Here is a 14,129-nt window from a genome sequence, read left to right as displayed (position 1 = left end):
TTCAATGCCTGCAGGATTTATGATTTCTTGAAGAAACAAACCATCCCTGTTTCCCCTTCAGAAGGAGAAGTGATCTCTGATGTTTCATTGTGTCTCCAGACAGCAAAGCATTATAGTCATGGGTAGGAGGCAGAGGAGGGAAAAATTTAAACATTCAATTAATCTGTTTCCTGCTGTCTTTTTCGCTTGCACTTGACTGTTGTGGGAGTGCTGGGTAGCTTCTTGTCTGCCTGCAGTTCCAGCTTTGAAGCCATAGTCATACCTGACACAGTGAAGCATCTCTTTGAAATTTTCTGTGGTTGCTAGTCGGCTGGCTCTCTGCTCAAAGGGAAATGTCTGCAGGATCTAGTCCTGCTGGCTCTCTTCTCTCTGGCTATGTCCTAAGCAGCACAACCCATGGGCAGTCACAGTGAAAGTCTGTGTGGAAGTCTGCAGATGAGGAAAGCACTTCAGTACAGAGTGATAAGGCTCCTTTGAGTTGCAATTTTACATGTATTCCAGTTCCTCATGTAGGGCCTTTAGTGACCTTGAGGATGAGCCTTCAAACCTGTCTTCAGTGACCATCTTCCATTACTGCTCCTTGAGTCTAGACTGCTTCTGAGCTCCAGCTGAGGCTTTGTGGGAGGTATCCTGGAAAATTCTTTTGTCAGAAACTTGTGGTTTTAACCCTGAGTCTATTTGCACCTGAGATTTCCAGAGATGTATCTAAAACTTGAAATAAACATTGCAAAGGTTTAACTAAAACATTTAGAGGCTTTGGGCCAGATGCTGAGGAGTAAACAGCTCTGCAAGTCAAACCTATGAACATAATTTGATCACAATTGTATTCCTGTTATGGAAATCCCAAGATTCATAGCTTAGTCTGCCTTGGTTTCAAGTACCCAGTTACATTTGGGGATGTTTGTTTGAATTAGAGTCATACAAGCGTTGGCCACAAGTGGATTTTGTTTGGGAACCTTCACGAGTGCCTCATTTGTCATTAGTGCCTTTGTTGGGATTCCTGACAGGTGCCTGGCTGCTGCTTGGTACTGAGTGGATGCTGGAGGGGGCTCAGCTCTTCTAAATGCTCTCCCTGACTCAGTTGCAGGGTGATGTTGGATGATCAGCTGATGTTGGCTGTGACCTGCTGGTTCTCAGATTCAGCTGTTTTTGTGCTAGTTGAGCATATTAACTGTGAGCTGTGCACTTGCACAATCCTGTGCTGTGGAGTTAAAGCCTCTGGTTCAAGAGGGGCTTCACTCTTGTTGGAATTGGTCTCATGTTTTGCACAGAACAAACAGTGGTCACAGCCTTGTGTTGCTGTCAGTTAAGGGGAAGCTTAGCTGGATGATGTCCAGTTTTGGGCAGAAACTGCAGAAATGAAGTCTCTTGCTTGGGGAATTAGAGAGTACTTGAAAATCCAACTTGCTTTTAGGGTCCCTGTCACTAAAGCTCTTGCTCCAATCTCTGTTTTTGTAGGTGAGGATCGCATTGATGTCCTGTCTGAAATCTGGGATCACTATTTTACAGAGACTCTTCCTACACTCCAGGCAATATTCTACCCAGTCCAGGTAATCCTAATTACAGCTTAGTCAGGTGAAGCAATGTAACTGCAGTGGCTGCTAATGGCAAGTGTTAACTTCTCTGCCAGCAGCACTGTTTGGCCAGTGGCTAAATACACGTCAAAACCTTTAAACAAAATCTTGGAGGAAGTAGAGTTTATCCAAGTATTAACTGTAAGAAGGACTGCTAAAATCTACTGGACAAGCACGGTGTTTTGGGCTGAATTTATTCCCCGTTGTCTACTCTCTGTGCTTAGCTAAGTTTGCACACTGAAACTGTTGGACTATACCTTGTCTAGACTGAAGCTCTGGGCTGTTTGAATTATAGTTCCTTCTCTTTTAAATAGCTGTGACTGTTGGTGCAGATGACAACGCTGACAGCTTGTCTTAGAGGTATAAATCTGAAGACTAGATCAGGAGAAAGTGTGTTTAACTCACCCTAATGACTTTTGAAGGGCATATATCCCATTTGTGCCTTTGGGAAATCCTCAGTTGGATTTTTTGAAGCTTCAGTAATGGGACATGTAAGTCTATGGGTAGAGGAAGAATGAACACTGTATGTAAAACCTTTTTACACTGGGTATTTTGAAGGCTGACTATCCCATCAGAAGTGTTAAGCTGTATCATTTTTTAATGCAGTTTTACTCAGAGTTTCTATATGAGCAGTCTAATCACCTCCCCAGCCTATTTTGACTTTTCTGCCATCAGAGGAAAAGAAAAATATACCTCATGTGGAGAATTATGCTCTTGGAAATGCTAGCCTCCTCCCCTTGACTTTTGCCTCTTCTGGAAGACATTATTTCCAGAGCCTTTTAAAATTATTTTTCCCTTGTTTTGTTTGAAAGGCAGCAGGTAAAGCTCAAAGCTTGCCCTTTTCCTCTAATCCTATTAAAGCTGGCATTTCTTAAAAGAGAAAGGACTTCTACAAAGACAGACACTAACCTTTCTACTGTGTTTATTTTTGTTCTTTCCTTGCTTCAGATGCTTGAAGGTAGGTGTTTGACAGGTAAAACTGCAACTATAGTACCCTCCCTTTCTCTCCTTTTGCAGCTAACTCTCAGTGCAGGAGTGACCTATTTAAGCAGGGGTTTGCACTGCAGCTACCTGTGTACTGTGGAAACAGTTGAGCTGACTGTGTCACACCCACTGATGCTAATTATTCTGCCACTTCCCAGAAAAATCTACTGCCCTGCTATTAAATGTCTGTGATGAGAAATGGGACAAAAGTTACAACACTGTGGGTATGGCTTTTGGAAATAACTTAGTCAGTGGTGAAAGAATGATTATGGGATGTTAAGATTCTTTGAAAGCATAATTTATTGCTGTATTTGTCTTGTCACAATATTGGAGTCACTCAAAATATATCAGCAAAGCTGTAAAGTTTGGGAAGTAGTGCCACTTTCTGGAAGAGGAACTGAAAGGTAAACAGGATATTTAAAGCTTTGTAGGCACCTAAGTACTACACTAATGTATGGATTAAGCTGCCTAAACACATCCAAGAATTTAACTCAGAGTGAACTGCTCTAGGCTACCACAAAGAGAGTTACTGGTGCAGCAAGAAATAAAAGTTGCTCTTATGCCAGGCCAGTGTCCTAATAACAAGAGTGGGCTTTTCCTAGAAATAGGGAACTGTATGTAGCCACTTATGTGGTGTGTTACAACATGTGAGGAGAGCTCATCCAGCAAGTGCCTTCCATCACGCTGCAGCTCTTTGTACACTGCTCTGGTCCATGGGAAAGTCAGTTTGTTCCTGATTCCCTATCCTTTCCTGCAAATACCAGCAGGATTATTTAGTTGTGCTCTTCTGTGATCCCAGCAATTACCCATTCAGAATGAAACTGAGCCACATGTGTGAGCATATGTTACCAAAGGTAGTAACTCACACCAGCCTCGCATCTCAGCTAAGTTTAACCCCAAGGCTTGTAGCTGTTGTGGAAATATGACCTTTAAGCAGCCAAGTTGGTTAAATTGCTGTACAGAGGGAAACTATGTAAACAGGTCACTCACTGGCTTTTGTATAGTGGCAGCTGTTGATGTGACTATTGGTGTGGAAAAAAGAATAGCAAATCTTGTTTTGCTTGGCACAGAAATATATTTGCATTTTGAAATGGGGTATAAAGTTAATGGGACTAAACTGCATAATATAAATAAAAAGTTTGCAGCTGCTGAAATATAGTTTCAAGATAGGTATTGGTCTTTCCTGCATGTTTTTTCCCTACACAGTGATGGTTTAAAAGAGCAAACTGCTTTCATTGTGGCTGAGCTGTCCTCCATACTATTGGTTTTAATTCATATTTACATATTGATAATGCTCTTAATTATGACATGCAACCTGTTATGAATTAATGATTAACTGTTGTTAATTTCTTCCAGCTAAATATTTGCTATGTTGAGTGTGTTATGGAGATCATAAAATGATTCCCAAGCAGACCATGGGGCAGAGATTAACATACTGAGAAGAACAAGGCAAACTTTTCAGGCTGGAAGGTGCTGGGCAGGACTGAGAGGAAAATTTCTGCTATTGAGTTGCAGTGGGGCAATAGAAAGTCATGCAGATACTAAACATAGCAGAGGGGAAGGTGGTAACACCAGAATGCCAAATGGAGTTAGACTGTGTTTAAAAATGCTGAGAAATATTATATCATCTGTTAAGCCTGCTCACTTGTGTTGTTAATGTAAAATAGGAATGCCTTGCAGAGAATATTAAAGCTGTTGCTTTTTAAAATTATATTTGGTTCAAGCAGTCTTGCTTGCTTCACTCCAGCCTAAATCCTAAAATCTGTAATGGACTAACTTGTAGATTTTTGTCATATCAGCAAGGTCTAAAGTGCAGACGTTGAGCAAAAAGAGGGTACAAAATGGGTCAGAGGTAGGTTTACTTAAGAAATATTCAGAGACTGAGAAATATTCTGAGTTCAGAAATATTCTGAACTTCGTTCCCTACCAAACCTTTTCTGCTTTTTCTGCTCCAAGTGCCATAATCACCAGCTACTGGGTTTTTTTGTGAACAAAGTGGATGGCAAGTGGGTTTTGTGAATACATACATAGTCATTTGGTGAACTACAGGCCAGTTTCTGGCTTCACTCCAAACTTAGTGGTGCCACAGATGAGGTAATGCCCACTTCAGAATTTGTGTGAGACTGAGAGGGAAGAAATTAAAGAGTATCATGAATCCTCAACATGAATGACTGGGAGGTGTTCTGCCACATTAGCAATGGGCAGAATAAACCCTCTTGTCTGTGTGCCCATGTGCTGGTATGATGCTCACACGTCCCTTTATCTACACTTGGATTTTGCTTTCTTTGTGTTTTTAGGGTCAGGAGTTGACTATCCGTCAGATTGCTCTTCTTGGCTTCAGAGACTTGGTCTTGCTGAAAGTAAAGTTGGAAGAAATCCTTCACCTGGTCCAGACAAAGGTTCCAGCTTCCATTGTCCAGATGCTGTTAATTCTGCAGGTGGGGAACCTCTGCTCTTCTTTGTCTGCCTCACTTGGGTATCTTGACCTCGTTGAAATCATACAAACACTGGAGGAAAAGTGGGGAGAGTAGGGGTGTGATGAAGGGGGTATGATATGTGCTTATTTGGGAGCGGTCAGTGTTAGAATGAGAGCTGAATTTGTATGCCCTGAGCTTTCCTGGGAACAGGTAAAGATGTTGCCTTGAAAGAGCTGTTTTTTGGTGGTTTTTTTTGGTACCTCTCCTCCCCATCTAGGAACAGTGTCAGGACTCTTTTTTCACACAAATTTTCATCTTCTAGCTTGCCTGAATGCCTCTTTGTGCCCTAGTTTTCCTGATTTCTCAGCTTTGCAAGGACAGGGCAAGTCTCTACCATTAGAGGAGAAATACCTTTTGGCAGTAGGCAAAATGAGAGGCCTTCTCTCAAAGGCCTCTCCCAAAAGATCTAGAGCATCTGTGGTAACTATCCTCTTTATCCAGATCTCGACAGAATACTTTCCAAGCATGCCAAATACAGCGGGGTTTGGTTTTTTCTCATATTGCCCAGCCTGATGTTCCTGAAAAATGCCATCTTACGAGTTTGAGTTGATAGAATCATAGAATGGTTTGGGTTTGGAGGGGATCCTAAAAATCACCTAGTTCCAGCCTCCTTGCCATGGGCAGGGACATCTTCCACTAGACCAGGCTGTTAAGATTTCCATCCAGCCTTCCTCTGAACCACGTGCAGGACCTTTCATTTGACCTTGTTGATCATCATGAGGTTTGCCCAGTCCCGTACCTCGAGTCTTTCAAAGTCCCTCTGGGTGGCATCCCTTCCCTCCAACACACCACACAGCCTAGTGGCTTTTAGTTCTTCTCCAATATAACAGATGTCTGAGAATCAAACTTTATGAAGCACAACCAAAATTGCAAAGTGACTAAGCTGGTAGTTCTGTATAAGTTCTCACTGTTCTGATGTTCCAGTGACCCAGGCTGGAACAGCAGGTGATACTAAAGTGCTAGTGCTAATTTCCCTGAAATGTTTTTTAATACACGAATCTTGAGAGCAAACACATTGGAGGCTTTGCAGGAAGTTAAGTCTGAACGGTTTCTGAAATTGCTGTTAAATTGGTTGGTGTTATCTACCATCTTCACAGCTGTAAGCCGAACCACAGAGGGTGCTTTGCCTGCAGTCCTGCCTAGGGGAAGAGCAGCGCTTTGCCCAAGGCGTGTTGAGGCTTTTCAACAGAGGTGTTTTCTGGTGGAACCACCCTGGCACAATTACACTGCTGCAGTACACTGTGCACATCCTCAGTGTGAGCACACCTCGTACCTTCCTGTCACTTGCTCTGAAAAAAGAACTGTCTGCTCAGTGTCCGTAGGGCGTGGCTGTAATTTGGACAAGGAGATTGACCTGAAGGGCACCCAAGCCTCCATCAGCTCCAAAAGCTTTGCTGACACAGTTGGGATATTCCAGTACAGAGACAATTGACAGACCCCAGGCTTTATTCCAAAATCTTTTAAGGGTTATGTTGACTTTTTGTGTTTGATTTTCAGAGTGTCCATGAGCCTACTGGCCCCACTGAGGGCTACCTACAGCTAGAAGAACTGGTCAAGCAGGTGATATCACCATTCTTAGGTTTGTGTGAGGATCACAGCTCCTCTGGTAGCACCTACTTGCTTGGTAAGACATGCACATTGTACTGAAGCTATTATTGGGGTGCATAGGTTGAGTAATGGGAGGCATTTGTGCTGGAAAAGGAAACAGTGCATGACTCCACAAGAGACAAAACAAAGGCTAAAACACCCTTGAGAAGGCTCTGATTAGTGTTTCTGGATAGAGATTTTTGTGACAGGCTTTTTCTTGTCCATGACCTAGTGAACTATTAGTGCCCCATCACTGCACACAGACCCCCCACAAAGTCTCCCCTCTTTCTGGACATGGACTGGATTTTAAAACCCCTTTGTCCATGCCTGGTGTACTGCTTTCACCACAGTGAGAGACTGCACTGGTCCTTTGCTGCCTGCTTACTAGCCTGCTTCAGCTGCTGCATCAATCAGCTTTTGCAAACAGTAGAACTGTTGCATATTTATTCTGAGGTATGACAGGGATTTTCTTCCTTCCATCTGAGGATTCTGTTAAAAAAAAAAAAAAAACAGATTAAAATTCTGTGTTTAAAGTATGTACAAACATGTCTAGGTGAGAGAATGACACCTCTCTTAAGGAAGAGCATGATTATTCTGGGAAACTTCTTCACATGATGCAGGAGCTCTGCTTACATGTGTGGCCAGCCAGAAGAGATTGGCTAGCTAATGGGCATAGTGTTACTTATTTGATAGTCAAGAAGATTTAAATAGAACAAGTGAAGAAAGCTCCAGTCTCCCTCTGTTTTCACTAGCTTTAGCCTTTGCTTTGATGCAAAATTGTAGCAAGCTGGAGATCCACAACCTGCCGTGTACTACACTCAGCAGCGTATGGGCAAAGATGATCTTGTGGTAGAAGAACTTAGCAGAACTCAGACAATCTGTGCCTGTAATAAACCCATGGCATTACTTCAGGAAAACTGTGGCTCAGGATTTTTGTTCTTGTGGTTGCTGGGCAATCTTCTGTGCAAGTGAACATGGTTGTAGAGTTCAGTGTGGATTTGCAGATCTGATCCTAGGGCTCAGTTTAGACCAAATTCCCCTGTAAAAGTTGGACTTTGACAAATTTGATTGCTTTGCTGTTTATGGGCATCTGCATGCTGCTGGGATAGTTTGAAAGGTAGCTGCCTGACCTGTGCTGAAGTTTCTAGCCATCCTGGATTTCTGCCAGCTGAATGAGGCATTTGTGCCATTAAAAAAAAAAAAAAAAAAAAAAAAAAAAAGAAAACCTACACAAGCTGGTCTTGTTAAGTTTATATGCCTTAAAATAATTGAACTTACTTTGATTTTAGCTGTCATTTGTTTGTGTATATTTCCAAGGTGGCCTTTTACCCTTGCTCCACCCTGTGCTGAGCATGAGGAAAGAAGGAATTTGTGTTTGCAGTACAAGACAGGGACTGCAAAACTTCACTTTTCTACAAATAATCTTGGTATTTTCACAGTGCTGCTATGGAGGTGGCTTCTCTTCCTTAACTTTCACTTGTAATCAGACTTCTTTCTCTACCCTCTCCCTCTTTCAGTCACCTTTTTGCTTTCTTAGAACCAGTTTCTTCTCTCACTAGGCAGTGAGAGAAGATACTGATATAAATGGCAAGCAATTCTAAAGCTTGTGACACAAAGAACCTACAAAAGAATTTCTGTTTCTCAGGATTTTCAAACAGCAGCACCGCTCATACCAATGAAGTAACTGAACTAAATATATTTGAAATTTAATAACCATCTAATACAGTCACTTAATTTATCAGTCATGGTCAGTTGATTTACTAAGTAATTTACATGGTCCCCCATAACATTCTTCTCTCTAAATCAGGGAGAAATTATTTTAATGGGTAGAAATGATGGTGAAGCCCAGTGGGTTCCCCACAGTAGCTTTTGGGAAGGGTGCTGTTGGGCTCTGGCTGTGCTTGCATTCTACACAGCTGCTCTGGAGGCCAGACTGCCCTCTGGACCGGAGCCTTCAGGGTAAATGAGAGTTGGGAAATGTGACTGAAGGTGTGTGCTCCCAGCTGTGAGTATACATAAGGCTTCAGCCTGCAAGGCTGCTGTATCTTAAGCTGATTTAAAGCAGAGAGGTGTGAAAGGGACAGGAGCCCTCACAGAGGGGAATTGTAGATGGCAGCATTTCCACCTGGTCTGTTAGCACCCTTTTGCTTTGCCTGTGTAAATTAGCCATAACCTGCATGGTAAGGATGGAATATGCCAAAGGGATCCAGCTGGTTAAGAAACAGGGTTTATACTGGGGATAGAAGATAAAACAGCCACACATCACTGCTGATCTGAGATTGCTTGTAAAAAAGTCCCAGAAAAACTCCTCCCAGTTAATATTTCTGGTCATAAGGCACCAAAATAAAAATAAAATTTCTAGCTAAATCATGCATGATAACTCCCTTAAGAGACTGTATTTTGTGGCCAAGAAAGTAAAGGGGGAAAAGTAAAGCAATATATGCATGTTCAGAGTTCAGACTAATTTCACCTAATTTTTTTCTCAAAAGAGTCATATCCTAATGCCCTTTAACACTACAGCTTGCTGTGACTGGAGCTGCAGATGAAACCTAAAAAGTGTATTTGCTATAACCAGCCTCAGGAATGATTTTTGCATACCCTTAAATGTGAATGAACCATTTTGAATTGATGTATTACTGGCAGTAACAGGCTGAAGGCTGCTCACCTGTTCCTCCTTGCAACAAATGGTTTGTTTTCTGCTTTTCTCCCTGATACAAGCTTCCAAAACTCTTATAACCTTCATTGACAAGTGCTTTTCTTTGCATTTTGTTGCTCTTATCTTCTGCAGTCTTGATTGGAAGCCTTTCATATTGTTTAAAGGCTTCTGACTTTATGAAATGAGACCCTGCACTTCATTGAAGTTTGTGAGAAACAGACACATGGAATGGCTGTAGCAGCTGCTGCAGGGATAGACCCACAGGAGGTGTCCAAAATCACATGGAACATTGCAGGGGGGTGGAAGCCAGCAGGTAAACAGCAGCAGTGTGATTCAACCTGCTGGAGTGGGATCACAGTGAGCCAAGGCAAAACTCTGACCCCTGCCTTCCTTCAAGCTTTCAGTGTCAGAATTGACATGTGCTTCATGACACTGCGCTGGGGTCTGTGCTATGGGTTTGTGCTTTAGACCTGGCATTTTTCCTCCTTCATGTTTTTGCTGAGCAGGTCGTACAGCCCACACCCACCCCTTCTGTGTCACTGCCTTTCCTCTTCAGCACAAATACTGCCTTTCCCTTGTGCCCCTTTTCCTCAGGCTGTTGTTGACTGTTCCTGTGCACTCTTAGGTGTTTTTTGTGTCCAGCCTCCAAACCAGATGTGTCGCAGTGTGGATGAAATGTCCTTTTTCTGGCATGATCTTTAAAAAATATGGCAGGATAATGCCAACAGAATGGCCTGTTCCTAGGCAGATGTAGAGACAGTGCAATGTAAGCATCAGGAATTTCACAATGACAACAGGTAATGTCATTTCCTGAGAGAAATTTTTCAGAGACAGGGATGGCAATTCAAATCCCCACTAAATGTCTTTTTTGGAGACTTGTGCTGCTTTAGTGTCACTTATTTTAGTAAACCTGCATGTGAGAGTACCTACTTGGTCTTCGCATCTTGATAAAACAGAAGACTCTCAGGATGCTAAAGAGAGTCCCTTGGCCACACAGGTGACATTTTGGCTCACTCTCTTGCAGGCAGCAGCCCCTAGAGCAGATGGGAGGTCTCTCCTCTCTGGGGCAGAGGCAGATCTCCTTTCCCAACACCTAGCAGTTTGAACTAGTGAGCTCCTGACTGTTTTTCAGTGGTAATGAAGTGGGGCACTCTGTAGCTGCACATTGAATTCTCTCTGTTCCCTGAGGCCAGCCCAGCAGTTTGAGCAGTGCCCTGTTTGTGTGCTGTTGACCATTCCTGCTTCCTCTTTCGCTTCCAGAGAGACGGTACTCCAGATCCTGCCCTAAGGCCCTGACCCCGCTGACAGAGCAGGAGGGCGAGGCTTACCTGGAGAAGTGTGGAAGCATCCGTCGCCACACGGTTGCCAACGCTCACTCGGATATCCAGCTCCTGGCCATGGCCTCCATGATGCACACGGGAATGGTCGTGGAGGAGTCGGACCCTTCTGACAAATGCCTCCTGCTGCAGCCCAGCTGCTTCGGCCACAGGCAGTGCTCCAGCGAGCCCAGCATCGCCGATGGCCCCGAGGGAGCCGTGGCAGCAGCCGGCAGGCAGGACCCCGCCGAGCTGAACTGCACCTCTGTCAGCTAGAAGGAGGCTGGCTGAGGAGTGGAGAACTCTATGCACTAAGCTGGACAAAGTGGTGTGTCATCCCTGCTGGGAGAAAAAGAGAAAAATAGGACTTTTGCTCATGTCATTGAAATGGGCTCAAGGGTTCATATGGCTGAGAATGCTATCTAGATAGGTTCTTTTACCAGTCTGGGATCATTGTTGATGGAGGTACCAGGCTGCTCCCTAATGACCACTGAGGGCTGCAAAGGTTTTGCTGTTGAACAGCACGGTCTGCCTTCTGTAAACTTTCTCTCTCTATTAGTATAAACTTTTTGGCATCAGGTTTCCTTCTTTTTCTTTGGTATGATACCAATTCAGTTCTTTCAGCTTTTCTCCATCTTTCCCAATTGTGCTTCTTCTTTGTTCTTTGTCCCTGCAGTGGAGGCCTCTGTGCTCAGTGTTCTCTTTGCTTCTGGTGCTAGCATGGTGAATGCTGAGCACTTCATTTCTCTTTTAAAGTTTAACTCAGGGATGAAGCCATTTGCATCCTGCAGAAAGATCTGCTGAGGTGGCTTGTGAGAGGGGGAGATCCTTCATTTTGCTTCCCATGGGCATGGATGAAAAGTCCAAATCAGAATTTATCAGACTGTTTTCCCAGGCCCAAAGAGAACTGAGTATATGTGGAGTCTGAGCTGAGTACTTCGTATGTACTTTATTTGGTTCCAGTCATATCTTGGGGGTTCTGCTATAAATTGGGTGCAAAGGATGGCTAGGGGTGTGTAAATTTGGTGCAAAATGTACCAAGCATCCTGGCATTTGGCATCAATTTGCTCTCAAAATGTCACTGTTGATAGGGCTATGGTGAAGGACAAAATCAAATGGGTAGGAGATGCTGCACTTGTGTGGGAGATGTAAAGGTGCTTCTCAGTACTGGGCCCCCATGACTCCAGATCAGCAGGTGATCAGTATTTCATCCTGGGGCCTACCCTGGTACTTTTAGCACTTGTGGATTTCATGAGGCTGAGGATAATCAGCAGGGTGTGGAAAGGAGTCCTGTCTCAGTGTATTCATGAAGTGCTCCTGACCTCCAGTGGTATCTGACTCAGTGCAGTATAGCTTCTAAGATAAAGTGAGGGCTCTTTGCAGTCTTTGGTTTTGTTTTTATTGTGAAGGAGTGGGTCTGGTTTGCAGGTGTCTGTGTCAGGCACTTCATTCTGCAGTGTCTGCTTTGTAGCATCACTTGGTACTCCAATGCTGCTTCTGTGGGGACAGATCCAATCTGTGTGAGCTGTCCCTGGGATACTCTGCTGATGTCTTGCTAAGCAGATTTGCAAGTGTTATTATAGCCTTAGAGGTAAACTACAGTGCTGCCTTAAATGTCAAATCCCATTAAAAATATGGACATGACACAACTACCACTTGAATCTACTTCCAGTGGTACTTGGTAAATAAGTGTGTCTTGACAAGGAAACAGAAGGTTAGGATGAGCCTTTGGGATGTTTTTTTTGCATGCTGTGACATTAACTGTAGAATTTTCCCTGCTTCTGATGGGCATTAAACATCTTCTGCTCCACTGGCTGCACTGGAGCACAGCTTTGACCTGTCCGAATTTGGCACATGCAGCAAAAGCAGAGCTGGTTATTATTTGGCAACAAAGCATCAGAAATACCAGCTATGTGCACAAGCCATGCTGCCTTGATAAATGAGGGTGTTGCTTTGTCTACTGTGGTTTGCAGTGTTGAGAGAGATACTTGGAAGGGCCTCTTTTTCCCTTCTGTCACCAGAGCTCTTGGCATTTGGGGAAAGGCTGACTGTTTGGATCCCCAGCTGTGCTTTCCATGTCAGGAAAAGAGGTTCAGTTGTGCTGGCTGCCTCCTCCTCCTCAGAGCACCCACAGTCCAACAGAGGCCAGGAAGATGTGCCTTTAAGCAGCATTCCCTTCAGGTGGATTATAGGATAAATCACTCTCCTGTTCATAAATTGGACTGACCAGGCCAACTTACTGTCATCTGCCCCAGGGCAGCCATGGATTGTGGTGGAGCTTCAGAATCTCTGTGGTGGCAGCCACACCATGCTGGTCTCACCTTGGCACAGTCCCTCCAGCGTGGAGCAGATGATGGTGTCCTGCTCACAGTTAATTTCTTTAGCCTCTTGCTGTGACTTAAAGTCTTCCCTTAGTTACACCGAGGTGTGGGGGGAGGTGGTCACCCTGCAGCATTTCAGTTCACTCTGAATGAATGCTTTTCTTCTTTCTGTTTCTCCTGTAACACATTTGCCTTGTGTAAATACCCAAACCATTTTGATTAGAGAGCAGCACCCTCTTTTATGGTGAAAACTAGAACAATGTATTTATTTCCTGACATATTCTTGGATCATCTCTAGGGCTAATAGAAATTAGTCCTGGTTTTAACTTGAATTTCTTTTGTTTTACACAAATGTATGATTTTAATTATTTTGGTTTTGTATCTGTTACTTTGCAAAAATTTGCACCAAGCCCTCTGAATCATGCACTTCCCCTATTGTTTTTATGGACAAATAAAGCTGGTGGCTTTACTTTGTAAACTGAAGTAAACACAACCTGTTATGTAAACCACACCGAGTGCATGGTCGTGACCACCACATTTACAGCCACGTGAGATTGCACAAGCCTCTGCAAGTGCTTTTCTTTTACAGGCTGGGTGAACCTGAAGGTGGTTGGAAAGCTGTGCCATGGTGGCAGTGTGAGGCTGGCCTGGAAGGGCCTTGGGAACAGCTCTGAGTGGCCATGCTGTGGCTGCTCTCTGCTGAGGAAGCTTCCAGTCCTCTGGAAGCAAAGGCTCTGTCCCCATGCCAGAGCTGCAGCATGAGAAACACATGCGTTTTGGATACAGGGTTCTGGTTTGGGGTTGCACTGTGTTTGCTGACCATTTCACATGGCTGTGACAGGGTCACAGGGTGGGTTTTTTCTCCCCTTGTGGTCACCAGCTTGAGAAAACCTCCTGGAGGAGCTGCCAGAATGGGAAGAAGGAATTTCTCTCACCACCTCCTGAAGTCTGTTACCTTCTACTTCGATAATGACCTAGACTGAGTCACTTCTCATCCCCCAGAATCTGTCTTCCTTTTTTACTCAGTCTCCTTCTTAAGGTAAGTTATTTATTCTGTGTTCATGCAATTCTGTCATAAACTTATTGATGGGGCTATGCTTAGTACCACTGGCCTTTTCCCTGATATTCCCCATAGCATAGCACATGGTTTTATTGCCAGGAAGCAGAGCTGCTTCTGGTCCTAGCTATGTGGATAGCAAGTTGGTTTATTTTAA

The 14,129-nt window shown here is 43.8% G+C and overlaps 1 protein-coding gene across 3 annotated transcripts in view; it reads left to right on the top strand.

The window, feature by feature from the left end:
- PRR5L (proline rich 5 like) overlaps positions 1–12,396 on the top strand; it is a 41,627-nt gene extending 29,231 nt beyond the window's left edge. For all 3 annotated transcript variants that reach the window (XM_068193750.1, XM_068193751.1, XM_068193749.1), the window contains exons 6-9: positions 1,459–1,550; positions 4,856–4,996; positions 6,533–6,659; positions 10,539–12,396. In XM_068193750.1, the coding sequence (XP_068049851.1) occupies positions 1,459–1,550; positions 4,856–4,996; positions 6,533–6,659; positions 10,539–10,870 (692 nt within the window). In that variant the 3' untranslated portion in view covers positions 10,871–12,396. The remainder of the gene's footprint in view (positions 1–1,458; positions 1,551–4,855; positions 4,997–6,532; positions 6,660–10,538) is intronic.
- Positions 12,397–14,129: the final 1,733 nt, after the last annotated feature.

Source organism: Anomalospiza imberbis, chromosome 6, assembly GCF_031753505.1.
Source record: "Anomalospiza imberbis isolate Cuckoo-Finch-1a 21T00152 chromosome 6, ASM3175350v1, whole genome shotgun sequence".
NCBI lineage: Eukaryota > Metazoa > Chordata > Aves > Passeriformes > Viduidae > Anomalospiza > Anomalospiza imberbis.
Note: the sequence above shows the minus strand (reverse complement) of the source record. Positions and strands in the feature narration are given on the sequence as shown.